This window comes from Carlito syrichta, unplaced genomic scaffold (genome assembly GCF_000164805.1).
Source record: "Carlito syrichta isolate Samal-C Ts95f unplaced genomic scaffold, Tarsius_syrichta-2.0.1 Scaffold315923, whole genome shotgun sequence".
Classification (NCBI taxonomy): Eukaryota; Metazoa; Chordata; class Mammalia; order Primates; family Tarsiidae; genus Carlito; species Carlito syrichta.
Genome location: NW_007260019.1, coordinates 386,322 through 412,578, shown reverse-complemented (window position 1 = coordinate 412,578; position 26,257 = coordinate 386,322). Strand labels below are relative to the sequence as shown.

Here is a 26,257-nt window from a genome sequence, read left to right as displayed (position 1 = left end):
TGTGTAGATAAGCTTGAGCATTTCCAAGGTGGGGGGGGAGTAGAACAATCTAAATTTAAACTATGGAATCAACGTTTTCTCTAAAAATTGTTCCAGTTTGCGAGAGGCGTAGGTGGATCCTGTGAATTATGTGATAATGCACATGCTTTTCTACATCCTGCTTATGTCAAAACATTTCCAGTGACTTTCATTTTGGAGGTTTTATTTTCAGGCTACAGAATGGGGTGGGGACTCTTTTTTTTTTTTTTTTTGGTCTCTTATGTAAAGAATTTTAAGAACTCCTTAGGCTTCTTTTTTTTTTAATATGAGGCGATGAAAAGGTCAGTGTTCTTATGGGAGGGCTAAAAATATGTGTATTTGACACACAATGACTTCTTTGCAAAGCAAAGAATTTAAACATAATACAAAAGTAACTAGCATTTAGGTGTATTGTATCATTTAATCTAACCCTCGAAAACACAAAATGAGGTTGGCTCTATTCCTACCTCTGAGCTGTAGAAGAGGAAACGGAAACTTTCCTAAGAGTTATGGACTTGCCCAGGGAGACACAACTGGCGGTAATTAGAGCCCAGGATTTCAGCTCAGGCCTGTCTGATTCAGAATGTAACCTCATAATCGGTACTCGAAGTTAACAGTGACAAGTTTCATTCTCTCATTCGGGAAGATGGAAGGCTGCCAAATAGGGATTTTGACAAAGGGATTCTCCTCGATCACCCCAAATAGAAGTCTCCAGTGTGGCCATTCTGAGGCCTGCCATGACTTTCCCGCCAGTCATAATGCCCTTGGGTAGAGATGACGTGTCTTGAGCAAATGATGGTAGTATTAATAGCAGATTGCTTTGTTTTTGTAGTGTGCGATATAAGCTCATGCATTTTCATGAGTATTACCCTAATGACTATTCCGAATGATGGCTACTACAGTCCCCTGCTCCAGAATCTTCTGTTTCTGGTACTGTTCATAATTCACAACCACGCTTTTCCCACGTTCTCCTGTAGGTTGGACGTGATAAGTATGAACCCGCCGCTGTTTCAGAGCAAGGCGATAAAAAGGGCAAGAAAGCCAAGAAAGACAGGGACATGGATGAGCTGAAGAAAGAAGTTACTATGGTAAGAGCTAGGAGGGAGGCTGGGTTTTGTTATCCTTCTTTAAAATGAACTGTTTCTTCTATCTTTTGATTGTATGTTCCTCCCTCCCCCAAGATCCCACTGTCTCCTTCATCAGAATTGCTTTATTGTAAAAAAGATCTTTGACTGCCACAGTGGCTCATGCCTGTAATCCCAGCACTTTGAGAGGCGGAGACAAGAGGATTGCTTAAGCCCAGGAGTTCAAGATCAGCCTGGGCTGCATAGCAAGACCTCAGCTCTACAAGAAAAATGAATGAATGAAAGCATAGCCGTTGTAGAGGTTGATACTGTACATTTTCTTCTGAAAAGCTGTTAGGCCGGGTGCAGTGGCTCACGCCTATAATCCCAGCACTTTGGAAGGCCGAGGTGAGAGGACTTCCTGAGCCCATGGGTTCAAGACCAGCCTGGGCAATTTGGCAAGGCCTCATCTCTACAATAAATCAAAAAATTAGCTGGGTGTGATGGCATGTGCCTGTTGTTCCAGCTACTTGGAAAGCTGAGGTGGAAGGATCGCCTGAACCTAGCAGACTGAGGCTGCGGTGGCTGGGAATGTGCCATTACCCTCCAGCCTGGGTGACAGAGTAAGACTCCAACTCAAAAAAAAAAAATGCTGTTAGAGGGTTGGAAAAGCTAGTCACTCTGGCATAACCAAAAGTCCACTAAAGGAACTGTGCTGGTAGATGAGTCTCCTTTTCTCTGGACTTTGCCAGAAGTTGAGAACCACCAACATCTCCCATTCGTGGAGGCTCCAACAGACATAACCTGCCTTGAACCTGCCTGTCCATCAAGGCCTACGAGGCTTTACTAGATCCCTGAGACCTGCTAGGTTTCTCTGAAGCAGTACAAGAGCAGTAATGGGCCACCATCACTTCCTGTCAGCCATTCTCTGATGATAACCTCTGAATAGACTGTTGCGTGGTTGCCGAGCCATTGGGCATGGTGCAAAGTATCCCAACTTCTGCACTGAGGAAAACTTCACTTTATGAGCTCAGTGACAGTAATGAGTAATGTTGATGCTTTTTTAGGCTACAGTTTTTAACTCTTTCTTTGTTTCTGTTTTCCCTTAGGATGACCATAAACTTAGCCTGGATGAACTTCACCGTAAATATGGAACAGACCTGAGCCGAGTATGTTCTCACTTGAAATTTGTGCAGAATCCTGGTTTTCCCTGATACATTTTCCCCTCTATCACAAGTCTGATCTTGGGGGCTCTAAGAGAGTGACAGCTACCGTCTGTGTATTTACTATGACATGTGCAGAACTTGAGCGTTTATGTGCTACCAGCTTACTTTCCCTGGAACTTTTTGAAAGTAGATGTTATTTTCCCTATTTTATAGTTGGTGAGAACTAATCCATGGGAATACTAGTACCTGCAATTGGCTCCAAAGCCATGTGTATTCCCTGCCCTTTTGATTACAAATTTCCCCTTCATTTTTCTACATTTGTTTAATTAAGTTGAATATTTCAGCTAGTTGAATCTTTAACAGTTTAGAATTTTGCACTTTTCCCAGCTAGCCCATTGTAGTGTTAGAATTTTGGCTATTCTGTCATTTACTTGAAACTTCATTTGCACAAAATTCAGAGACATTTTTCTATAAAATATGTGTTATGAATCAGATGCAGTGGCGCACACCTGTAATCTCAGCACTTTGGGAAGCAGAGGTGAGAGGACTGCCTGAACCCAGGAGTTCAAAACCAGCCTAGGCAAATTGACCGAGACCTCATCTCTATAATAAATCAAAAAATCAGCCAGGCTTGGTGGTGCATGCCTGCGGTTCTAGCGACTTGGAAGGCTGAGGCAGAAAGATTGCCTGAACCCAACTGGCCAAGGCTGTGGCAACCGTGAGTGTACTACTGCCCTCTAGCCTGGGTGACAGAGTGAGACTCTGACTCCGAAAATAAAAAATATTAACAGGTGCAGTGGCTCACATCTGTAATCACCTTGGGAGGCAGAGGCAAGAGGATTGCCTGAGCCCAAGGGCGACTTGGCAAGACCTCGTCTCTACAATAAATAAAAAAATTAGCTAGGCATGGTAGTGCATGCCTGTGGTTCCAGCTACTTGGAAGACTGAGGCTGAAGGATCACCTGAACCAGCAGGTCGAGGCTGCAGTGGCCGTGAGAAGTATGACACTTATACTCCAGCCTGGGCGACAGAGTGAGACTCCAGCTCAGAAAAATAAATAAATAAAAACAAAAGTAAAAAATGTGTTATGTATCTACGTTATCTAGAGGATTTTGATACTAAATTTGCTACAAACATTATAGCAATAAATGGTAGCGGCATGGAGTTTGTTATCTGCAGACAATCACAAAAAATCCTGGGGAACACCTTGAATGACTAGCCTTGAATGTAGCTTTCCTTTTTTTTGAGTGGCACGCTCATGGCTCACAGCCACCCCAGTGTTGACCTGCTGGTCTCCGGCGATCCTTCTGCCTCAGCCTTCCAAGTAGCCAGAACTACAGGTGTGCACTACCGCGCCTGGCTATTTTTTTATTTTTTATTGTAGAGACAAGGTCTCACCCAGTTGCCCGGGCTGGTCTTGCACCCTACTCGCCTCAGCCTCCCAAAGTATTGGGATTACAGGCTGAGCTGCCGAGCCCGACCGAATGTAGCATTTCATAAGGCATCAAGAGGCACAGACACCCATCAGCTCTAAGAGTAAGCTTTGACTCTACACAGAATAGTGTGCTCACTCTGTGCCAGGCAGTCTCTGAGCACGCACATGTATTATCAGAGTCCTATGAAGTGTGCTCCCTGTGATCTAAGACTATTATTCAAATGCTGTGGGTATAGCTCTTTACTTGTAAAATGCGGTCAATAAAGCCTAAAAAGGATCACTATGAGAATTAAACAAGTTAACTTAAAGCCCTGAATTTAGTGCCTGGCATGTGGGCAAAATGTGTTTTATGTCTGTTTTTTGACTTGGTACAAAGGTAATCATAGTTTCCCCTGTTAATGAGAGCCATATACCAAACTGTCTACATTCGGTGAATCTTGGTTTTAAGACCCATTCAAAAGTAGCAGGGTTTCAGTACAGTTGACAAGTTTACTGGGAGTTAGCTAAAATATGCATGTAAATGAGCCCTTTCCTTCCAGACAGGTGTTTTAATTACTATCCAAAGTATAAAGTTCTATACTTAAAACTTGACTGTTAACCCAATAAGAGACTGGATTCTTACAGAAGTGTTTTTGTTTTTTGATAGGGTTTTTTTCCCCCTACCTGACAGAAATCAATGCCCAGAAAACTCAGAGCTCTTAATTTGCGACACTGAATCAATTGGCTAAAATAGATTTCTTTTTGGTAGAAGTGCAGTTTGGCATGAACTCTCAACTTTGATCTAAAACTTAGAAGAAACCGTACTGAATCAGATTGGCCCATGCATGAGTTTGAAAAGAGGTTTGATCCGGGTGTGATGAGTTCCTTGAGAAATGTGGACATATTACTTGCCTGAACCCTATGGGGGGCACAATCAGAATTGCTCATGAAGGGATTTGGCAGGTTTTACCCTGGAGCTAGAGCCTGGGAAATCCTACTTCCTCCCTAAATTCTTTATTGCAGCTTTTCAGCTACCAGGTAGGTCTGTACACTTGTGAGTGCTGCACAGCTTGTCTTCTGTTTCTCTACTCCATAGGGCTTAACTTCTGCGCGAGCAGCTGAGATCCTGGCCCGAGATGGCCCCAATGCCCTCACTCCCCCTCCCACTACTCCTGAATGGATCAAATTTTGCCGGCAACTCTTTGGGGGATTTTCCATGCTACTGTGGATTGGAGCGATTCTTTGTTTCTTGGCTTATAGCATCCAGGCTGCTACGGAGGAGGAACCTCAGAATGACAATGTGCGTACTGTAGTTCCCCGTATGGATTCAGAGGGACACGTAAGACAGTGTCCTAGCCTGCCACTTATTTTCGGTCACAACTAGTTAGTTGGTTTTAAACGCTGGGGAAGAGTGTCGGTAGCCGTTGTGTTTTCAAGTTTGTCCACCCTTTCTTCTTTGTATCATGTTTCTTGTCCCATCCCCCACCCTGTGGATGTTCCCACTGGCTGGATGTCTGGGTGTCTACCCTTCACATGCTGCTGTGGACCGGCAGCTCTGCTCGGGCTCTGGCCCGACTGTCACTCCCTAGATGGCAGAGCGTAGTTTTTTGTTTTTGTGTTTTTAACTTTGCATCTAGTTTCTACTGGGTGGGTCAATCACAGTGTTCCCATGCAGAACGCGGTTTTTAACGATGGACGTTACGCTTGGCCAAAAATGGGTGGTGACCTTTCTTCAAAAGTCACAAGTTGCTAGGAAGATATCTTAGATTTAATAAAGTGGGAGAAACAGATTCATCTAGAACATTTCCAAAAGTCTGTCCAGTCAGCGATAAAGTGTGTGACTCATCCCAGTTCTGACCCTCCTGTTTGAGGTCTCCAGAAAGATAAATATGAAGACATGAGTTCTATCTTTCTGAAGCCCTGGTCTGTAATTTTTTAAAAGTCTGCCTTTTGTTGAGTCAAAAATTAACTGAATGTCCCCAGTTCTTGCCTCGAGCCATTGGCGCTGACTTGTCTGCTCCCTTCCAGCTGTACCTTGGTGTGGTGCTGTCAGCGGTTGTCATCATAACTGGTTGCTTCTCCTACTATCAAGAAGCTAAAAGTTCCAAGATTATGGAATCCTTCAAGAACATGGTCCCTCAGGTACCTGATGCTCTGTGCTTTCCCAGGGGAGGAATCGACAGCCCCCAGAATGTGAATTCGTGTGGAGTTAGGGTCTTTCAAGTCTTAAGTGACTCCGTCATGGAGAGGTTCGTCCCTTCCCTGGCCCGAAATCGCACCTGTTTCCCTTCTCCCCAGAAGGCGCTAGCCTTCCTTCTGAACACCTCCTCTGAACACAAGCTCACGATCTAAGAGCAATCTCTCTTAGCTAACTGGGGAGCAAGCTTCTGTAACGTGTATAAAGCAACAAGTGACGTTATGAGTTCAGATAATGAGGATGCTGGATTGTTTGTAGCTTGATGCTCTTGCTTTGCACACGGCCCTCTCTTGGTTGGTGTGCTAATGGCGCGACTGTGCCCCTCTCAAAGCAAGCCCTTGTGATTCGCAATGGTGAAAAGATGAGCGTCAACGCAGAGGAGGTGGTCGTGGGGGACCTGGTGGAAGTCAAAGGAGGGGACCGAATCCCTGCCGACCTCAGGATCATCTCTGCAAATGGCTGCAAGGTACGTTTGTAGACAGAACCTCCCCCAGCTAGCTCTGCTGTGTGGACAGATTGAGATCGGGGATGCTCGGGCCCACGATCAAGCTGTTGGATCCACTGGCGCTCTTCTTCCTCACGTACAGGTGGACAACTCCTCACTCACTGGCGAATCAGAACCCCAGACTCGGTCTCCGGATTTCACAAATGAAAACCCCCTGGAGACAAGGAACATTGCCTTCTTTTCAACCAATTGTGTCGAAGGTAGACCATTTTAGTGCACTTGGGGCCTGCCATGGTATTTATCTTGGACATTAACAACCAAAAACAAAACAAAAGGCACAGGCATGGTTTCTCCTCTTGTGTTATTGGCCCCATTTCTGACAACTCATGTCAAGCCCAGAGAAGAGCTGGTTCCCTGGCTGGCAGGAAGCCCTGGGAAATCTCACGGCTGTTCTCTCCTTCCCGTCTTCTACACCCTTGTCCCTTCTGTCGGCAGCGCAAGTCTAGCATGGATGTTGGAGCTGCTGTCATGCTAGCGATAGAAATTCCTTGCCAGCCGAGTGCGGTGGCTCATGCCTGTAATCTGAGCACTGTGGGAGGCCAGGGCAGGAGCATTGCTTGAGTTCAAGACCAACCTGGGCTACATAGCAAGACCCCACCTCTACAAAAAATTTAAAAATGAGCCAGACAGGGTGGTGTTCAAGAAGCTGAGGCGGAAGGATCTCCTGAGCCCAGGAGATCGAGGCTGCAGAGAGCCATGATCATGCCACTGCACTCCAGCCTGTTATGTACCTGTAAATTCTGTGGCTTCTTTTTGGTTACGTACAATTGTACAATTTGGCACAACTCCCCCCCCCTTTTTAAGGCACTGCACGCGGCATCGTCGTCTACACTGGGGATCGCACTGTGATGGGAAGAATCGCCACACTTGCTTCTGGGCTCGAAGGAGGCCAGACCCCCATTGCTGCAGAAATTGAGCATTTCATTCACATCATCACGGGCGTGGCTGTGTTCCTGGGTGTGTCTTTTTTCATCCTTTCCCTGATCCTTGAGTACACCTGGCTTGAGGCTGTTATCTTCCTCATCGGCATCATCGTGGCCAACGTGCCAGAAGGTCTGCTGGCCACTGTCACGGTAAGAGGCTTGAGGACGTCCCTGGTCCCCCTCACTCAGATCGGCTGGCCTGATGGGAGACTCCTCCCCGCCCCCTCCGAAGGGATAGCCAACATCTGTTTCTTTCCGCATGTTGGGAGGTAGCTTTTCTCTGGCACCACATCACATGGTAAGCTTTGACTGTGAGAAAACCTCAGCATGTGTTTATAGCAAGATAGTAACCCAAAAGCATACATTTTGTTCTTAAATTATCACATGATACAGAGCAGTGCAATGAGAAAGAGGATCTTGGGAGTGAGTGTGGGAGACAGAATATGGTAGATCCAGGCCAGGCGCGGTGGCTCACACCTATAATCCGAGGGAGGACTGGGAGGCTGAGGCGGGAGGATTGGTAACATAGTAAGACCTCCTCTCTACAAAAAAATCAAAAAATTCTCCAAGTAGGGTATGCATGCCTGTAGTCTCAGCTACTCAGAAGGCTGAAGCAGGAGGCTCACTTGAGCCCCGGAGTTGGAGTCTATGGTGAGCCATGATTGTGCCTCTCCAGCCTGGGTGACAGAGTGAGACCCCAATGCAAAAAAAAAGAATTTTTCCTACCATGTTGCTTTTTTGGGGAAGGGAAAGCCCCATATACATGTCACCCGTATTATTTCTTCAGACTTTAGAAGGTTGGAGAGATTTCATTTTAGACACATTTCTTCCATGTCAGGGTACAGCAAAATCTGTAGAATCCCAGCCTGGTTGAGAGAAGGGATCTTTTTCCTGATTTTGTCTAGGTGTGTCTGACGCTCACTGCTAAGCGCATGGCGAGGAAAAACTGCCTCGTGAAGAACCTGGAAGCTGTGGAGACCTTGGGGTCCACATCTACCATCTGCTCGGATAAAACTGGAACTCTGACTCAGAACCGGATGACAGTGGCCCACATGTGGTTTGACAATCAAATCCACGAAGCTGATACGACAGAGAATCAGAGTGGTAAGGCCAGGCTGCTGCATACCTCAGCCACCCGCTTGCTTTGCTTGCTTTTTTTTTCTAAGCTCATGGCAGTTTATTTTAATCATTTGGTGTAAAGAATCTGTGGTATGGAGTTTAGGTCTTTTTTTTTTTTTGCATATCAGTAGAAATGTTCGTTTGCCTTACAGCCGTGATTGAAAAATGCCTAGAACCTGATTCGTTTCATTAATTGGAAAATGAGAATGTATCATTTCAAATTTCTATGAGATTTGAATAGAATCGAGTACACGACATTAGCAATTAAGCCATTGTTTTCCTGTCACGTTTTCTTGCCTCCGTCAGGTGTCTCATTCGATAAGACTTCAGCCACCTGGCTTGCTCTGTCCAGAATCGCGGGCCTATGCAACCGGGCGGTGTTTCAGGCTAACCAGGAAAACCTGCCTATTCTTAAGGTATGCTCAGCAGTTGCTGGTTACCGTTAGGTGGGCTCTGGGGGTATGTAGATACCATGTGAGAACTGCCATTTGCATGTCTTTTAAGTAGCATGTTACCTTTCTGGTCTGCACAATAACTGTGTTCACCGTAGAACTCTTGGAATGGTCTGTGTGGTGCTTCGCTGTGTGGAATTTACATTGTGTGTCTGTAGAATTCATGCTCCACATAGGTTGGAAAGCACAGAAGATACAGTACAAATCTGACCAAAGTGGGTCAGGGGGAGGTGGAAGGCAACCTTTACTGGCGGGAGACCTTATTCACCCACTTGTACTGCTCTGAGCTTAAATGTTCTCATCTAACCGGGTGGACAGTGAGGACCACTTAGTGACTCCATAATCGTATTTGCATATTAGGATACAGTAGATTCCAGTAAATCCCTTAAGCCATTTATTTTCTGAAAATAGCTCAGCTTATCTTATCTTATTGGTTCTTAGCTTGTTTACTAATGATGTAAAAATAAGCTCAAGGCAGAAGTCAGCTCAGCCTCTGCCTGTGGAATTCTCATACAGTTGGAGATGACTGAGATTCTGCTGTGTTGCCCAAGTGAAGATGTGTTGCCCAATCTCAGAAGGGTCATGACTTGCAGAGTCCTTTAGGAGGAGAAAGAGCTGTATGAGGCTCTCAGAGCTCAGCATCTTCTGTGGGAAGCTGCCAGTGGTATTTCTGGGTATAAACTGAGTTGCCAGAAAGCATATGTCTTGGGTAGAACTGAGATGGCTTCTGTGTGACCACAGGCTTCATTAATCCTGAGAGGAGATTTTCTTGGCATTGGTTGATGTTGACTTGAGGTTGATGTTGTTTATCTTGGGGATATAACTTGAGATGTGCACTTCATGCTTTTTCTTTACTACAAAGTGGAAGTTTTCTAGGCTTTGAACAGGGACTCATGAGTATCAGATCTTTCCTAATTTAAAAACCCCAAACAGGTAGCAGATAATGTATGCTAAGTGTTTCAGGAATTAGGCCATGTCAATGCCATTGTTTCCAAGAAAACAGGGTAGAGGGGGCACAACAGCCCTATTCTGCTTTAAAAATAATGGGCTTTTATTAAAAATAACCCTCACTTAGGATGTGTTTCTTACCAGGTCTGGCAACCTTTCTTATCATACAGAGCTATAAACTCACAAGCATTAATTTGCTCACCTGCATATGCATCCTTATAGACCAAAGCTGTAAGATGTTCTAAAATTTGTTTACAACGGGAAATGTTTTCAACATGTCACAATATAAGTGTATCACCATATAAATACACCACATAAACTATGAATTTGTTACCCGAAGGGTGGACTTTCATCTGGTGGGCTTTCAGCCGGTTAGCTGGTGAGGTTATGTAACTGTTAGAGCTGATCGTAGCTTTCATGTCACATCCTTCAGGCCCAAATAATTTTGCATAATAGAATTATGTTTAGAATATAAGTCCTCTGCTGTGCCCTTGACACCAACAGTTTGTCCCCAGTCCTGAGACCCTAAGACGTTTTCTTGTAAATTCTAGGGCAGTGAAGGGCGCCATAAATGTTTACTCTCTTGCCTGGTATTTTCAGATTCATCACTAGAAATAGGTAGTTAGGAATAGCATCGGCTTTGAGACTTTTCAACAGTCCAAGGGAAGATAAAAATAGGCTGAAGTATGTTGGAAGGGTGTGTCATACTTTTCCCGGGGTAGGTGACACCTTCACACACCCTTTTGCCAGAAGCTGCTTGGGGGCGGGAAGGGGGTTGAGATTTGAGTCTGAAGCTGAGAGCCCCAGCCTCCATCTGGGCTAAAGGGCGTCCTGTCACTCTCGACGCGTGGCTTCCTCCCTGCCTGGCCTTTCCTGTCTCTGACCAGATTGAGATACGTTATTCCTGTTTTTCCGCGCTGCCTCGGTGCCATTTTGGGGAGGTAATTCATAGCTGATGTCTCTGTTCACAGCGGGCGGTTGCAGGAGACGCCTCTGAGTCAGCACTCTTAAAATGCATCGAGCTGTGCTGCGGTTCTGTGAAGGAGATGCGAGATCGATACGCCAAAATTGTCGAGATCCCCTTCAACTCCACCAACAAGTACCAGGTCTGAAGACCTAGGGGCTTGAGCAGTGGGATGAGGCCAGGCTGGGGACGAGGAGGGGAGGGGTATGAACAGGAAGACAATGCGTGCTCCCGTTAGGAGTTTTGTTTTTTGGGGTGTTTTTGAGTTGGAGTCTCGCTCTGTTGCCCAGGCTGGAGTGCAGTGGCAGGCTCATGGACACCCAAGGGTCGACCCGCCGGGCTCCGGCAATCCATCTGCCTCAGCCCTCCAACTCTAGGAACTATAGGCTTCCTCTGCCATGCCTGATTAATTTTCTACATTTATTTATTTATTGTAGTGACGAGGTCTCACAAGTTGCCCAGGCGGGTCTCGAGCCCACAGGCTCAGGCAGTCCTTGGCCTCCCAGAGTGCTGGGATTACAGGCTGAGCCGCTGAGCCCGGCCCCGTTAGTAGTTTTATAAGCTTTCCCTTGACATTTTACCCTTGGCTCCATATAGAGCATCCTAATGTAGGTGAGCATCAGTCGGAGAAATGAGGCCTCTTCCAAAATATGGTCTGGGTCCTTCTGAATCTGTATGCATGGCTTGGGGTGGGTGTGGGTACGTAGGGAGGAGGCTGGGGATGTATGTGCACTAGTGTGTACCCATCCCTTGCTCCCAACATGTCCTTACATGCGGCAGAAATTTAAGAAGGCGTCCCAGTGCTCTTTTTTCCTGTATGATTTAAAGTATGTTACAAGGCATGAGAAGCTCAGAGTTCAGAAAGAAGGGATCTTGGGTTCTTGGGTAATAAATACTCGGGAGTGAGGCTGGGCTTTCTCCCCTGGCCTGTCACATCCCGCCTTCCGTCGCTTACATCCGGGCTCTCCTTCACAGCTGTCCATCCATAAGAGCCCCAACACGTCTGAGCCCCGGCACCTGTTGGTCATGAAGGGCGCCCCGGAGAGAATCCTGGACCGCTGCAGCTCCATCCTGCTCCATGGCAAGGAGCAGCCCCTGGATGAGGAGCTGAAGGACGCCTTTCAGAATGCCTACCTGGAGCTGGGCGGCCTCGGCGAGCGAGTCCTAGGTACGCGGTGACTGATGGCCCCGCACCCCACGCGCCTGCTCCCTGGTGTCTTGCCTGGTAGACAAGGGAGGCAAGGGCAGGCGGCTCCCGTGCGCTCTGCGTCTTGCGGGCCCTCCCCTGAGTCCTTCTGGGGCAGGCCTCCTCCTGATCCACTTGCCCTCTGTTACTTTGAAAGCAATGAGTGCCAGGGAAATGTTCGGCATACCGGATTATGGGAAACAAGTCCTGGTGGTTTGCGTCTGGCTTGTACTTGGACCTCTGGGTCTCAGGCTGGTCAGTTCTGTTCGTTTAAAAAAAAAACGGGGGAGGGAATCTTTATGATCTAACCTTTGTTGCTATGGCCACAGTCAATAAGTTTCATTAAATTAAAATTAATCCTACCTCATCTCTACGATCAATCAAAAATCAGCCGGGCGTGGTAGCGCGCGCCTGTAGTTCCAGCTCCTCGGAAGGCTGAGGTGGAAGGATCGCCGGAGCCCAGCGGGTCGAGGCTGCGGGGGCCGGAGCGGCCACTGCACTCCAGTCTGGGCGACCGAGTGAGACTCCGACTCAAAAAAAAAAAAATCCTTAGTGCGTCTAGAACGCAGCCACTTCCTGACCACCTTAGAACGGTCATGGACGTCCATGGGAACTCTTGCACACGGCTCAGTGGCCAGAACCACAGTCACCTTTTAGTCCAGGAGGCTACCTGTTTTCTCTACCCTGACAGTTTCTGGCACGAAGAGATCCATTTTATCCAGGGCCCAATGTATTTGGGAAAGTGGCGTTCATCATAGTGTGTAGGCTGGCGGGTGAAAATTCATCATTTATGCCGTTCTGCCTGTTCTCCTTCATGTGGGTAACTTGGAACTGATTGGTCCCAGACTTTGGTTCATACCGTTTTCCTCTCATCTAACTCATGGTGCCTTTCGTTTGTTTTTTCCAAGTCTTTTAATTTCCATTAAGTTTTTAAATTTTTATCACTCCATGAAAGCTTCACTTTTCAACTTAGTTTTCAGACTGTGCTTGTGCCTGTAACACTTTCACAGCGATTTTCTGCTCCTCGATAAGGAGAGCACACCTGATCCTGTCACAAACACATTTAGCACACATGGGACCACCCTAGGCCTCGCTGTAGGTTTTTTTGTTTGGACCACCGCATAAGAACTTCTGGTCTCACGGCACGAGCCCCTCAAAGTCTGCCTAGGCACACGCCACACGCAGGTTTGGGCGCTCTCCCAACCTTCTTGGTATACAGGTAAACAGTTCTTTTAGCGGGGGCTTGGTCTAGTTTTGTTAGAGGCTGTGTTGTAGGAAAGCCTGCGACGGCTTGTCAAATGCTGGACCATGCCGAGCACCTTTAGACAGCGTCCCCGAAGAGGAAAAAGGCTCATGGTACCTTTCGTACATGTCTGTCCAGAGGAAGGGGTACCATCCTCCCCACTTCCACCACCCTAAGTAGAAGCAGTCGCTCTCTGAGTCCACAGTGGCACTTCTGATCACTTTAAAGATCACAGCATGGAAAGGAATGTCTCCCATGTCTTGATTCTGGTATTAGCTGTAATTCGAGGTGATAAACCCCTTGGACGGAACGTGTCTGATCTGTACTTGTCCTCCAGTTAGCTGGCATGATGCCCCATGCTGGTGCTCAGTGATGTATTTTGGTTCAATGAAACAAGATAGCAGAGATGTGGCCTCCGTTTTCCCAGAGAGACGATAATGACATGATTTGCCATCAAGTAATCTACCGTGGACAGGTCTAGAATCCTAATATTTCGGTGCTCAGAATGTGTTATCAATTCAGTCTTCTCCACGTAACACAATTTCTGTTCCTTTGAGGCTTGGTATGATGGGTTCTACCTCTTGTTGTTTTTTTCTTTCAGAGACTATCATTTACAAATTCTTCTTTATTTGTAAAAGTGACTTTATTTTTTCTCATTTGTAAATTCTAAATGAAAACTTCATTCTCTGATAAAACTATAGACTTTAAAAACATTGAGATTATAAACAATTGAAAACATTCCAAACTGCACACCCAGCATTAGTAGATAAGCTGTATGAACACAGGCTGTCCTGCCTGGAGCACTGAAAATCCTTCAAGCTTCCCGGCCTCCTTGCAGGTTTCTGCCACCTCTTCCTGCCAGACGAGCAGTTTCCAGAAGGGTTCCAGTTTGACACCGATGACGTGAATTTCCCTGTCGAGCACCTCTGCTTTGTCGGGCTCATCTCCATGATTGACCCTCCGCGGGCGGCTGTTCCCGACGCCGTGGGCAAATGCCGAAGTGCCGGAATCAAGGTAGGGCCCAGGCATGCCCTGGACTTCATCTCCTGTCTCCTAATGCCCCGGGGCGCCCTCCTCAGGGGAGGCTGCCCCTTGAGACCCAGGAGGCAGCTGCTTTCCTCACCTGGGGTATTACGTTCGCATCTCCAAAGCTTTACTTGAACCAGAAAAGACCAAATAGTATTAAAATGTTGGTATAAATAGCAGATGAGGGATTAAAGATCAAAAGAAAACACTTTTGCAAAAAGGTAAGCAAAGAAAAAAGAGCACAAGACTTACAAAGTTTTAAATGTTGAAATGATCACATTATTCTAAATTAGTATATCTTATGCAGTGCAGGGCATTTCTTCTGCGTTTTCAGTTAATTGTTTTTTAATAAATGTTTGGTATCTTCTGTGTATCTTTTTTTAAGTAGCTGAATATTATTCAGGTATATTAAAGCCCTGCTGCTGAGTACTTGATACTGTTTTGGTTTTTCACTCTCATGAAATAGTGCTCTGAAAAACTTTGTAGAAATTATTTCCCCACCGTTTTGCCTACTTGTTTTGATTTAAAGGATGTTCTTCTAAGTATCGTCATTAGCTCAAAAAGAATAGTAACAGTTTTGAATTTTTGTTACCTATGGCTCTTCCCCCAAATTGGGCCAATTTGAGAATCTTAACCAGCAATATGTGACACCTCTATGGTCCTACCTGCATCAGATTTTTACCCCTTCTTTGCTGGTTTCAGTAGATTTCAGTATTTTTATGTGACCGCGTAAAAGGAAAAATAGATGTTGTGTATGCTAGTGATTGTGTACCAAGATAAAATCTGGATATTGGCTCTGTGTTTTCTTTCTCTGAATACATATATTTCTACTTTTGATGTTTGTTGGTTTTATATTTGGATTCTGTTCCACTTGATAGTCTGAGTTGAATCATCCTTAATGTTTACTTTCACCTCTTCACGTAGGAGACTTCATTTGCTTGGCAGTTGCATTCAGTACATGGTCCCCTCTCTTATTACAGGTCATCATGGTCACCGGAGACCATCCCATCACAGCCAAAGCCATTGCCAAAGGGGTGGGCATCATCTCCGAAGGCAACGAGACAATGGAAGACATCGCTGCCCGCCTCAACATCCCAGTCAGCCAGGTGAACCCCAGGTAAGGCAGGAAGCTCAAACCACAGTCTGCCGTGAGCAAACAATAGAGGTTTGAAGTCCTTCCCTGGGTTCTAGTCTCTTGCTGAGTAGGAAATGTACTTGCACTGCCAACAGGCAACCTTGTCGTTCCTGGGGAGGGTTTTTAGTAAGAGCAAGTTATGATAACTAACACTTAGATGGCGTTTACTATTCTAAGTGCTTGATAAAGTGACTTATTAAGGTAAGTACTATTTCCACTTTGCAGAAGGGGAAAACTGAGGCTTAGAGGTTCAAAGTATTTCAGATCTGGTGGAGTCACGTGATAAATTCAGCAGTCTAGCCCTGATTTCATGCTGTTAGCCACTGAGCTGTACTGCCTAGCACCTAGCACCTTGACAATTTCCTAGTCCACACTAACAATAAGGAAGGGACAGTGGCTTAGGTAGTTCAGGCCAAAAATGGAAAAATGTGGCAATAAAGTGAACCAGATATCAGAGCAAACTAGTTTTGGTTTGTTTTAAGGCTTAGGGCCCCCTCACCCACTTTATAGAGTTAGGGGAGGATTTGTTCTTTTATCAACTCTGCCATCTTCTAAAGCTTGATTATATTATTTCAGCATATCCTATAAAGATGGAGCAAGGAAAATGATCGATAGACAGGCCTGCCCCACAGACAGTGAGCCTCAGATGAGATAAAATCTGTGAAAATGCTCTGTAGTCTATAAAATTCTCCTCGGATAATAGCTTCCACATGCTGGGAAAAATTCCTGCTGTCTTTGTTTTGTTTACAGAATGTTCTGCATAATATAACCATATCCCCTCTTGGGGTGACGGACATCATGCTGGTGATGTGATGAGCTGCTTTTTTTTTGGGTCCTAATTCTAGAGATGCCAAGGCCTGCGTAGTACATGGCAGTGATCTCAAGGACATGACCTCTGAGCAGCTGGATGACATTTTGAAGTACCACACTGAGATTGTGTTTGCCAGGACCTCCCCTCAGCAGAAGCTTATCATTGTGGAAGGCTGCCAGAGACAGGTTAGTGAGCTATGCGGGTCGGGCTGCTTCAGGCTCAGTGGTTGGTGTTCCATTGGCACTACCCGCCTCAGTGGTTGGCATTCCAGTGGAAACGGCAACAGGGATGGAAACGTACCCAACTTTATCAAACTCAGTGTTCTCCCAGGCACAGGGAAGGTGACTTGTCAAGGGTTTAGTAGTGACAGGAGCACTTCGCAGTAATCTCCACTGTGGCCTGAACCCTCCATGGAGTCATCTGGAATAGCAATACTGATAGCTGCAGTGGAGACGTGAATGGCCAGGAGACTCTGGTCCGCTACCTTGAAAAGACTAGAAGGTGTGCACCAGGAGTGGGATTTCCCAGAATGCTGCTTACCAAAGTCATGACTTGGAGTGGTCTCTCTTAATGGGGAGAATGTGTTTGCTGTCGTGTCTCAGTTCTGTTGTCTGGCAGGGCCTGGCCTAGATGGCTCTGAACCCCCTCCCGTCTCAGTGGGCAAGGAGCGGGGGTCTGCCGTGAGCGCTGGGGGAGGGCCTGCACCTCGCCTCTTCTCAGCCCCGGAACAGGTGCTTTGAGTTACCTGCCTCCCTGCTCTCTCGGGCAGGGCGCTATTGTGGCTGTGACCGGTGATGGCGTAAATGACTCTCCGGCCCTGAAGAAGGCGGACATCGGGGTTGCTATGGGGATCGCCGGCTCTGATGTGTCCAAGCAAGCTGCGGACATGATTCTTTTGGACGACAACTTTGCCTCGATCGTGACTGGGGTGGAGGAAGGTGAGCGTTCGGGATGTTCACCAAAAACTCATCCAGTTGCTGCCAGCCGGTATCCCTACGACATGCTGAGTTTCCAGTCCGCCTGTCTCTTTAAGCTACACAGTAAAAAACAATCTTGCTTTCACAGGTCGTCTGATCTTTGATAACTTGAAGAAATCCATTGCTTACACCCTAACCAGCAACATTCCAGAGATCACTCCCTTCCTGATATTTATTATTGCAAACATTCCACTGCCACTGGGGACCGTCACCATCCTCTGCATTGACTTGGGCACTGACATGGTGAGTGGCTGTAGCAATGTCCTCGATGGATGGGGGTGAGGTGTGGGCTGTGTCCTCCCTCACTGGCGTGAATGCTCGTGACCGTGTTCCCAGTATCGACATGATGCGTTGGGAAAAGAAGTTCTCAGGAGCAATATCCAGGTGTGTCCCAATCCCAGCCTCAGAGAGTCAGTGTCGCCACTCTCCAGGCAACGGCTGACGCCTGCTTGTCAGATGGGAAACTTCCTTTGGTGGATAACTTACCATGTTTTAGAAAAAGTGGGACCTGTCATGTCTCATTGTGTTAACAGCTTTTTTTAAAGGGAGGGCAAGAGTTTTCTAACAAAAGGTTCATAATATTAGCTTCCTTGCTAACTTTAACTTTAAGTTCTTGTTAACTTTAAGTTCCTTCTCACTCCTCCTCCCCAAGGTTCCTGCCATCTCCCTGGCTTATGAGCAAGCTGAGAGTGACATCATGAAGAGACAGCCCAGAAATCCCAAAACAGACAAACTCGTCAACGAGCGGCTCATCAGCATGGCCTACGGACAGATCGGTAAGCCCCAGCTCGGAGCGGAGCAGGAAGCTGGCAAACTCAGAGCGCCTGTTAGTGATGGTGTCTGCCTCAGCTTGGGGCTGCTTTCTGAGACTTCAAATCCAGGGTGAATTTTACATCTAGGCTGAGCCATAACATAGGGTGAAGCTGTGTTTTTTCTAAATTGTCTTCCATGTGAGAGTAAGTCCTTTGCTGTTGCCCAGTTCCTTTGTTGTGGAAACTGTCGTTCTTCTGACTGAGCGTCCTGCAACGAGGCTCAACTCTGCCTGAGAACCGAGAACGTCCTTCCTCACTGAGCCTTGCGGGACACCAGGCATGGTTTGAAGGAACTGCATGTCCTGACTCAAAGGCGGCTTGCCCTTGGGGATACATACACATCTTTATCAGTCACTAATTCGGATGGAGAGTAAGGCACTGAAGAAATTATATGAGTCTGAGGGTTTGGCTAGTAGGTCACCACTAAGTGGTGGCCCTGACCTGCACTCCCAGCTCATGGCCTCATGGTCTCTACTCCACCAGTTGGGCATGACCAGCAACCAGTGGTCTATCCAGGGGGTGGCCAGTCCAAGCACTCTTCATTTGTACATCCAATCTCCTTCAAGGGAGCCTGGTGAAGCCACTGCGAGCAACTTGTTCTTCTGCATTTTAATGGCTTGCATCCCTGGGAACACTTGGATGAGGCAGAACAGATTAGTACGTTATGGAAATTACGGCAAAGATTCCATGAGACAGTTGCTGGCCACAGAGGTTTGGCCAGTAGCCCATCCTGACCACCTCCAAGAAGACCTGATTCTGAAAGGAAGGAAGACTAGGTCCCTAGAGGCTCAGGATGAAATCCTGCCCTGAGGACATTGGGGTGATATGAGTAGACTGGATGCCTGGGAGGGTCTGCAGGCAGAAAGAGTAGATGGTGCCTCGGGGGCTAGCAAAATGGCAGTGTGTAAAAGCGGAAAGAAAGCCATCGTTTTTGGAGCTTCAAAAGTAGAGAATTAGCTGGGTGTGGTGGCACATGCCTGTAGTCCCAGCTGCTCGGGAGGCTGAGGCAGAAGGATCACTTGGGCCTAGAAAGTCAAGGCTGCCATGAGCCAAGATCATGCCACTGCACTCAGCTTGGATGACAGAGTGAGACGTCAACTCAAAACCTTTTTAAAAAGCGGAGAAGTGGTTTTTCCCTAAGGGTCTTGCTCTGGTAGAAGCAGATGATGAAGAAGTAGGGGTGGTTGTTTGGAAAGCAAGGCACATGTGGCTTCTTTTAAGCTCTAAAAAGTGACTCAGTGAAGAGGCCCCTGAGGTCCTCCTTCCCATCCCTCATGGCCATGGGTGGCCAGGCACCTCTCCAGGGCCCTCTGTCAGCCCGTGATGAAGACCCCCCGTGTGCTCTTCTAGGCCTGCTGCAGCGATCAGGCGACTGGTGTGGCGATGACCTTGCATGAGGTTCTGGCATTAAGGCTGTCTTCCCAACTCCTCAGGTATGATCCAGGCCCTGGGGGGCTTCTTCACCTACTTTGTGATTCTGGCTGAGAACGGCTTCCTCCCGATTCACCTGCTGGGCCTCCGAGTCGACTGGGATGACCGCTGGATCAACGATGTGGAAGACAGCTACGGGCAGCAGTGGGTGAGTCGGGGCCTCTCGCCGGACTGGGGCCAGCTCTCCAAGCCCCGGCAGACTGCAGTCCTACTGCTGCCAGCCCCACGGGCGAAGCACCCAGGCTCATCCGTGGGCCTTTCACATTTCAGACCTACGAGCAGAGGAAGATCGTGGAGTTCACCTGCCACACAGCGTTCTTCGTCAGTATCGTGGTGGTGCAGTGGGCCGACTTGGTCATCTGCAAGACCAGGAGGAATTCCGTCTTCCAGCAGGGGATGAAGTGAGTACGAAGGCTGTGCCGAGGTCCTGGCTCCAAGAAAGGATCTGATGATTCTTTAAACCCTTTGCAAAAAACCCAGCGCTGGACGCCTGTGGCCAGGTTTCTGACCTCTCTGGTTTGGGGAGCAAATCCAGGAAGCAAAATGTAATGTGAAGTCCAACGAATACCTCTGCCATTTAACACATGGCACTAAACGATGCACTTGGCCGTCTGCATCTTTTCAGCTTTCTTTTCCTCCTTTGATTTTAGGAACAAGATCTTAATATTTGGCCTCTTCGAAGAGACGGCCCTCGCTGCTTTCCTCTCCTACTGCCCCGGAATGGGTGTGGCCCTTAGGATGTATCCCCTCAAGTAAGTCGATCATCCTGCAGCTCCGCAAAGTATGATGTGGCATGTGTGGCTTTTCCCCGTGTGACACACATGAGTTGCTGTAACTTATTTTGAGTGTTCTGTACAAGAATTTCTACAGGTTGGAAAACTAGGAAAGCTTGAGTTGTCAGTGAATCAGACTCGCAAATCCAGAGATTTGTTTGACAGCAGCCAGTCCTTAGGGTTTGGCCTAAGATAAGAAGAAGCCAGACAGGCTCTGGTCAATAGCAGACTGCACCTCAGGCCCTCCACAGTCATGGTCCAGTGGTCTTTAAAGGCCAACTGGGAGAATCCTGCAAGGGGGGAGATCAAGCCCAGATCTTGATTCGCCTGCCTTGTCACTGTCCCATTGCAAGACTTCCAACTCTCAGGGACTCTGAGCCCTCTGCTCTCAAAGAAAAAAAGTTGCTGAACCAGATGTGAGGTCCCTTTTACTACGCTGTTGCCCAGGCCGAAGTGTAGTGACACGCTCACGGCCGCCACAGCCTCCACCTCCTGGGCTCAGGTGATCCTTCTGCCTCAGCCTCCCAAGTCGCTGGAACTACAGGCACACACCTCCACAGCCGGCTGACATTTTTATGTTACTGTAGGGATGAGGTCTCACCACGTTGCCCAGGCTAGTCTCGAGCTCCTGGGCTCCGGCAGTCCTCTCACCTCAGCCTCCCAAAGTGCTGGGATTACAGGCATGAGCCACCGCACCCGGCTGACTTTGTACTTCTGCTGACACAGAGGGTTCACCACAAGCTCCTAGACTTTTGCAGCATTGAGTGTGTTTGGTGATAATCTGGTAGCTGGTCAAGGGTAAGTAGCTGCAACTTGATTAAACAAGTACTTCAAGAAAGCTTTTCATCTGAAGCATCAGTCTCTGGTGCTTTGAATTCCTACTGCCCCCGTCCTTACTCAGATCCATCTGGCCCATCTCTCACCTGGCCTGTTGCCAGCACTTCGCTGATCTTATCCTGAATGTGATCAAAACCCATCAGCCTCATTCACTTCCTGTTGGGTATATGTGGACATCTGCTGTGGTGCCAGTTGAGGCTGGCATCCAGGGTGTCTGTCCCATTATTGTCCTAACCTGTCTTTGAGCCTGATCTCGTACCCAGCCAAGCTCATGTGAAGTGAGTTCAGGGTTCTCTTCCTCTGCCTGTGTATGTGGGAAGGATGCTCCTCCCCTCGGAGTCCCTCCTCCTATGCCCGCCTCCCACACCAATCCTGGTAGTCCTTCGGGGCTGATTTCCCTGGAGCTTGTCCCCACAGGGCCTTGCCCTCCGGGGCCTGGGTGGTAGCACCTCTGCTTTGGCATTTCTTGTTACTCATGTCTGCTCTTCACTGGATTGTCTTCTTGAATTGAATTGAATCAAAGGCATGGGCCACAGTGTCTGTCTTTTTGCAGCCACAGCACCCTGCCCAGAGCTGGCGTGTAGCAGGGACAAGCCGTGTCCAAGTTGGATTTTATCAGCTTGTGCCGTTGCTTATCCAGAGGCGGCTAGGAGAGGTCACAGAGCTTTTTAAAGGACTGAAATGGAAAGTCACACTAAAAGGGGGACATTTCCCTCATCTGGGTCCTTTGGGTTTTTTGCTGCCACGAGAGTACTTGCTCCTGGCAGGTCCTGCCCAACTTTGGAAGGTGGTTCAATTGTTCAAGGACTGAGTCAAATGAGGTCATCTTAGCTGCTGTGGTGGACACACAGGAAGGAGGTAGAGGAGACCACCAGAGTCCTATCCGGGGACAGCCTTCTTCACGTGATGTCAGGGAGAGCTGGTGGTCACGGAGGCTGCCCAGAGCCTGTCTGCAGGCCGGAGACCGTGGCAGCTGCCTCTGGACCCCTCAGATGCCTTTGCCATCTGTGAGGGCTCAGCTTTTTCAGTCCTCAGGTCTGGGACTCAGAGCACACAGATTCCTTCGTCGGAGATCAAATTTAGGGGATGAATAAACTGGTTTGGGCCCATGCTGGCAGGTTTTTCTCTTCAAATGCCAGAACATTAGCCAGATGGACTCGAAAGCTTCTTAAGCACTTTAGAAAAGGAAGAAAGAACATAAATGCCCAGTTACTCTGGAATTGTCAACGGAAAATGTACTCAGCTCACCCTAAGAACCCATTATGAACACCAAACTGAAGACGGGTGCAGGGCTTCCTTCATCAAGTCTGCAGACATCTTCAGAATGCCTGGGCTCTGAGCACACAGGGCAGCAGTCTGTTTCGAAGGCATTTCTATTTGTTCTGTTCATGACTCAGTCGCTAACTGTGACTGTACTTGGCTTCTCCTTTCGGGTTGATTACCTCCTTGTCACTGTGATGATGTGCAGTTTCTCTTTCTTCCTTTGAATTGTGTTTCCATTTTTATAAATCGGTACCTGAATCTATTTCCAGACCTACCTGGTGGTTCTGTGCCTTCCCCTACTCTCTTCTCATCTTCGTATATGACGAAGTCAGAAAACTCATCATCAGGCGACGCCCTGGCGGTAATTATGGACATTTTTACCCTGGGGGGGGGGGGCGAGTGCAGTTCTCTTGGCTCTTGTTATTTCCATTGAAGTGTTGGGTCCCCTCTCAGCTGAGGCTACTGGACCAGCAAACTGGCACACTGGCAACAGTTACATCTTCAGGATTCGGTTAGGGTTTGAGGACGAATCGCATTTTAGCCCTTTGCACTCGGATGTCCCCTCTCAGGGGACATAAAGAGATCGCTGGTGATTATCTAGGGCAAACTTATGCCAGCACAAAGTTTTCAAAAATATATGTTTTCTTGAAGTTTTCCATTCAAATTGCATGAAAAAACAAATAGAGATGGAATATATACTGAGAGACCAGTTTTTAAAAAATTAGCTGGCATTACATAGAAAGAGAATGCTTTCACAGTGGTGCACACACTGGACAATAAGTTACATATTATAATGTGGGAGGAAGAAAACGAGACTGTATCGTCTGTGCAAATAGAAAAACACCCGGTGGAAGATGTCAAACAAACTATATTGCACAACATGTATTAATGAGTCTGCCATGCATATCAGTGACTGGTTCGCATGTTACTACACATTAGAAAAATATAAGATATAAAATTTTGATTTCTTTGTCATAAGTAAGCTCCTCGATATCCAAAATTCCATTGTAAGCCAAATATCACTACGATAAAATAATCAATTCCAATGCCATACTACTTAGTATGAATTGATTGGTTTTTCACCATTTCATAAAAAGATACAGTTGAGTTGCCAGTGGGCGATCTGTGAGATGTCTTTGAATGCAAAGGGTTAAACTCTAAAACACAAACCAAATGTGATCTAGTGGAAACTTGTCAGAAAACGAAACCCTCATTCCAGGTAACGTGGTATTCCTAAAAACACTGAAATAGAATCGCAGTCCCGTGTTGCCTCGGGGTTTTACCCCGGCCCCACTGTCCTCGGGTCGACTTCCATCCCTGTCTCCCTCGAAGCCAGCGGAGGAAGACTCCTGGTGGCACATCTGTGTTTTCTGTCTCCTGCAGGCTGGGTGGAGAAAGAGACCTACTACTAGCCCCCCGTCCTGCACGCCGTGGAGCATCACGCCACACACTCTGCATCCGTCACCCACCCCCTCTTTGTGTACTTCCGTCTTGGAATTCAGAACTCTACCCTGGTAGGAGAGCACCGAAGCATGTGGGAGAAGCGAGACGTCCTGGAATGAAGCATGTGGCTATACGGGGGGAGGGGGGAGGGCTGCCTGAACAACGTCCATCTGCGGGAACGACAGCGGGGAAGGTTTTCATGTGCCTTTTTGTTTTTGTAAAAAAGGAAAACCCGGAGAGACCGAAAGAATACATTTTATATCTGGATTTTTACAAATAAAGATGGCTGTTATAACGGAGCTCGCACGGGCCCTCGTCGCTTCTGTGGGCGGGTGTGTCTGCGTGACCCGGGGCTGCCGTGTGGTTCTCGAGTCCCCAGCCCCGGGAGCTTGTTAGGATGGCGAGCCCAGGCCCACTGAGTCAGAGGCTGATGGCGGTGTGGCTGAATGAGCTCGCGGGTCCTTGGGATTCACGTTCAAGCGTGAGGGCCGCTGGCTCACAGGAAACATTCCCCTGTGCTCTTGCATCCGGAATAGATGAGCTTACTGACCCGTTTTCCTGGGAGCCACTTCCAGTGGCGTGGCCGCAACTCCACCTGCTGCCCAAGTCGTGGCTTCCTGATGGGAGAGCACCTCCCGCAGAGGATTCCAGACCCTCTGCGTCTGACAAACTGCAGACGAGGCCCTGCCCTCACGGGTTTATCTGAGAGGCAGGCTTCTGTTCAGACACCGTCTGCCTGGCATGTGTGCTCATCAGAAAGCGGCTCCCTCCCTCCCTTCCGTGTCACTTGTTCCTGATTTAGCGTCAAACAGCGCCATTTCAGAAAGTGATTATATGCGGGCGGGCACTTAAGGAAAAGTGAGAGATCTGTTTACTTCAGGGTCAAGTCTGAGGATACCTCCTGCTCCCAGAGCTGCCGCGAGCTCCTGTCGGTCTCAGTCACCAATTGCTGCTGAGAGCCCTTCACTGCCTGGGCTTCTGCCGGGCTGCCACTGCGAGGGTCGCCCTCACCCAGCTAGAACAAGGAGTCCTGACCTCTGGCATCAAGCGGTGGTTGTGATCTGCCAGAGGCTCGTGGTGTTTTTTTCGTTTCTCATGCTTCTTCAGTGCTGCTCACTTCCGAGCTGTGCAGGCGGGGGAGGGGAGCAGGGGTGACTCCCACAGGCTGGGGCTGGGGCGCTGCCCCACCCACTCCAGCTGCAGAACTGGAAGGGGCGGGGTGGTCCGTGTCTTCTTTGTCTGACTCTCCTTTCTTGTGCACCGTTCCCTGGGGTGGTCTCTCTTAGTCAGCAAGTCATCTTTAAAGAGAGCCACTTTCACAGAACGGGCCCCTGTGAAAAATAAAAAAGCAGTGTGTTCAGATCAACATGAGGAAACGAGGCTGAAACTAACAGAACCCGAAGATCTTGGGATCACGAGGCTGTGAGATGAGGGGTAACCAGGTCCTCCCTTGCACTTCACTGACTCAGCGGTGAGGCCACCCTCCTGTGCTCAGACGGGCACACTGGGGACATCCCCGGGGTGACTCCCTGGATGTCTGCTTTCTGGCACTCCTGGGGAGCTGGCCAGTGAACATACCCTGTTGTGATGAAGGCTAGGGTTATCTTCTGATTCCAAAGAACTTGAAACCCCCAAGACCTTAGCCTCTGATGAGGGACCCCAGCGACTGCCCAAGCCAGGGCTTCTCTGACCGCTCTGTGAAGCCCTGTAGTTAGAAGCACCTGGGGGGGAGTGCGAAGGACCGAGAAGGCAAAAGGGGGGCTCTGAACCCACCCCACCCCCTTTTCCGCCAGAACCTGTCGGCCCTTTTTTTCTGGATAGTCCTATCGAATAAGAAGTTTGACAGCCGAACGTTGGATCTAGAAGCAGCAGCAGCAGAAAGAGCTGCTATTACATGGTGAAGATGGCATGAAACCCGGCCTCCTGGTGGGCTGGAACCTCCCTAGCTCTCTAGCTGCAGAAACGCTTGGTCTCTCATTTCTATCATGGTAGCCCTGTCCGTGGCAGCTCAAAGACTCCAGAGCAATGACAGAAATAGCTCCTCACGACACCCCTCAGCGGCTGCCAATTCCCTGCACGTCTTGGCATCTGACCACCCTTTCTAATGCCCTCCCAAGGCTTTTGACCACCCAACTCTTGACCACCCCCACACATAAGCCCTCACCGGTTATCTTCAACTTCCTTGCTGGTCCTTCCTCTCCACATTCAAATTGGAGTCTCAGCCCTCTCCGACTCCCGTCCCCCGACCCCCCTTTCCCTAGCTGTCACCACCTCTCCTCTTCACGGACAGGCGTCTAAGAAGAGTCATGCCACTCCCTCCCTCTGCTTGCCCAGGCATCCCCTCTGCCTCCTCCATCTCCCACTGATACCGGCCCACCAAGATTGTCTGGTTGGACCTGACCGGAAGCCTAGTGGGCGCACCCGAGTCGTCGCTGGCCTCTGCGCGCCTGTGCCATGCATCACACCCTTCCTGATGCCAGACCCCTTGTCCCTCTGTCATGGCTTCTGCCCCCAGCCTCCTCTTCACCTGCTCCTTGACTCCTCGTCTCC

General features: G+C 48.2%; 1 protein-coding gene across 1 annotated transcript; it reads left to right on the top strand.

Annotated features, from left to right (window-relative positions):
- The first annotated feature begins 373 nt into the window (after positions 1 to 373).
- On the top strand, positions 374 to 24,006 carry ATP1A1 (ATPase Na+/K+ transporting subunit alpha 1). The gene is made up of 23 exons (XM_008073520.2): positions 374 to 554; positions 996 to 1,106; positions 2,192 to 2,251; positions 4,759 to 4,962; positions 5,691 to 5,804; positions 6,191 to 6,325; positions 6,447 to 6,564; positions 7,169 to 7,437; positions 8,193 to 8,391; positions 8,713 to 8,822; positions 10,778 to 10,912; positions 11,746 to 11,938; positions 14,038 to 14,213; positions 15,206 to 15,342; positions 16,206 to 16,356; positions 16,941 to 17,109; positions 17,237 to 17,391; positions 17,801 to 17,924; positions 19,394 to 19,539; positions 19,662 to 19,792; positions 20,042 to 20,143; positions 22,534 to 22,625; positions 23,648 to 24,006. The coding sequence occupies exons 1-23, from the start codon at positions 528 to 530 to the stop codon at positions 23,674 to 23,676; spliced, it is 3,087 nt and encodes a 1,028-aa protein (XP_008071711.2). The 5' UTR covers positions 374 to 527; the 3' UTR covers positions 23,677 to 24,006.
- Positions 24,007 to 26,257: the final 2,251 nt, after the last annotated feature.

Coding starts and splice junctions, on each gene's coding strand:
- ATP1A1 (XM_008073520.2), top strand. CDS start 528: ATGGACTTGCCCAGGGAGACACAACTG. Junction 14,214..15,205: donor GCCGAAGTGCCGGAATCAAG/GTAGGGCCCAGG, acceptor CTCTTATTACAG/GTCATCATGGTCACCGGAGA. Junction 22,626..23,647: donor CATCAGGCGACGCCCTGGCG/GTAATTATGGAC, acceptor TGTCTCCTGCAG/GCTGGGTGGAGAAAGAGACC.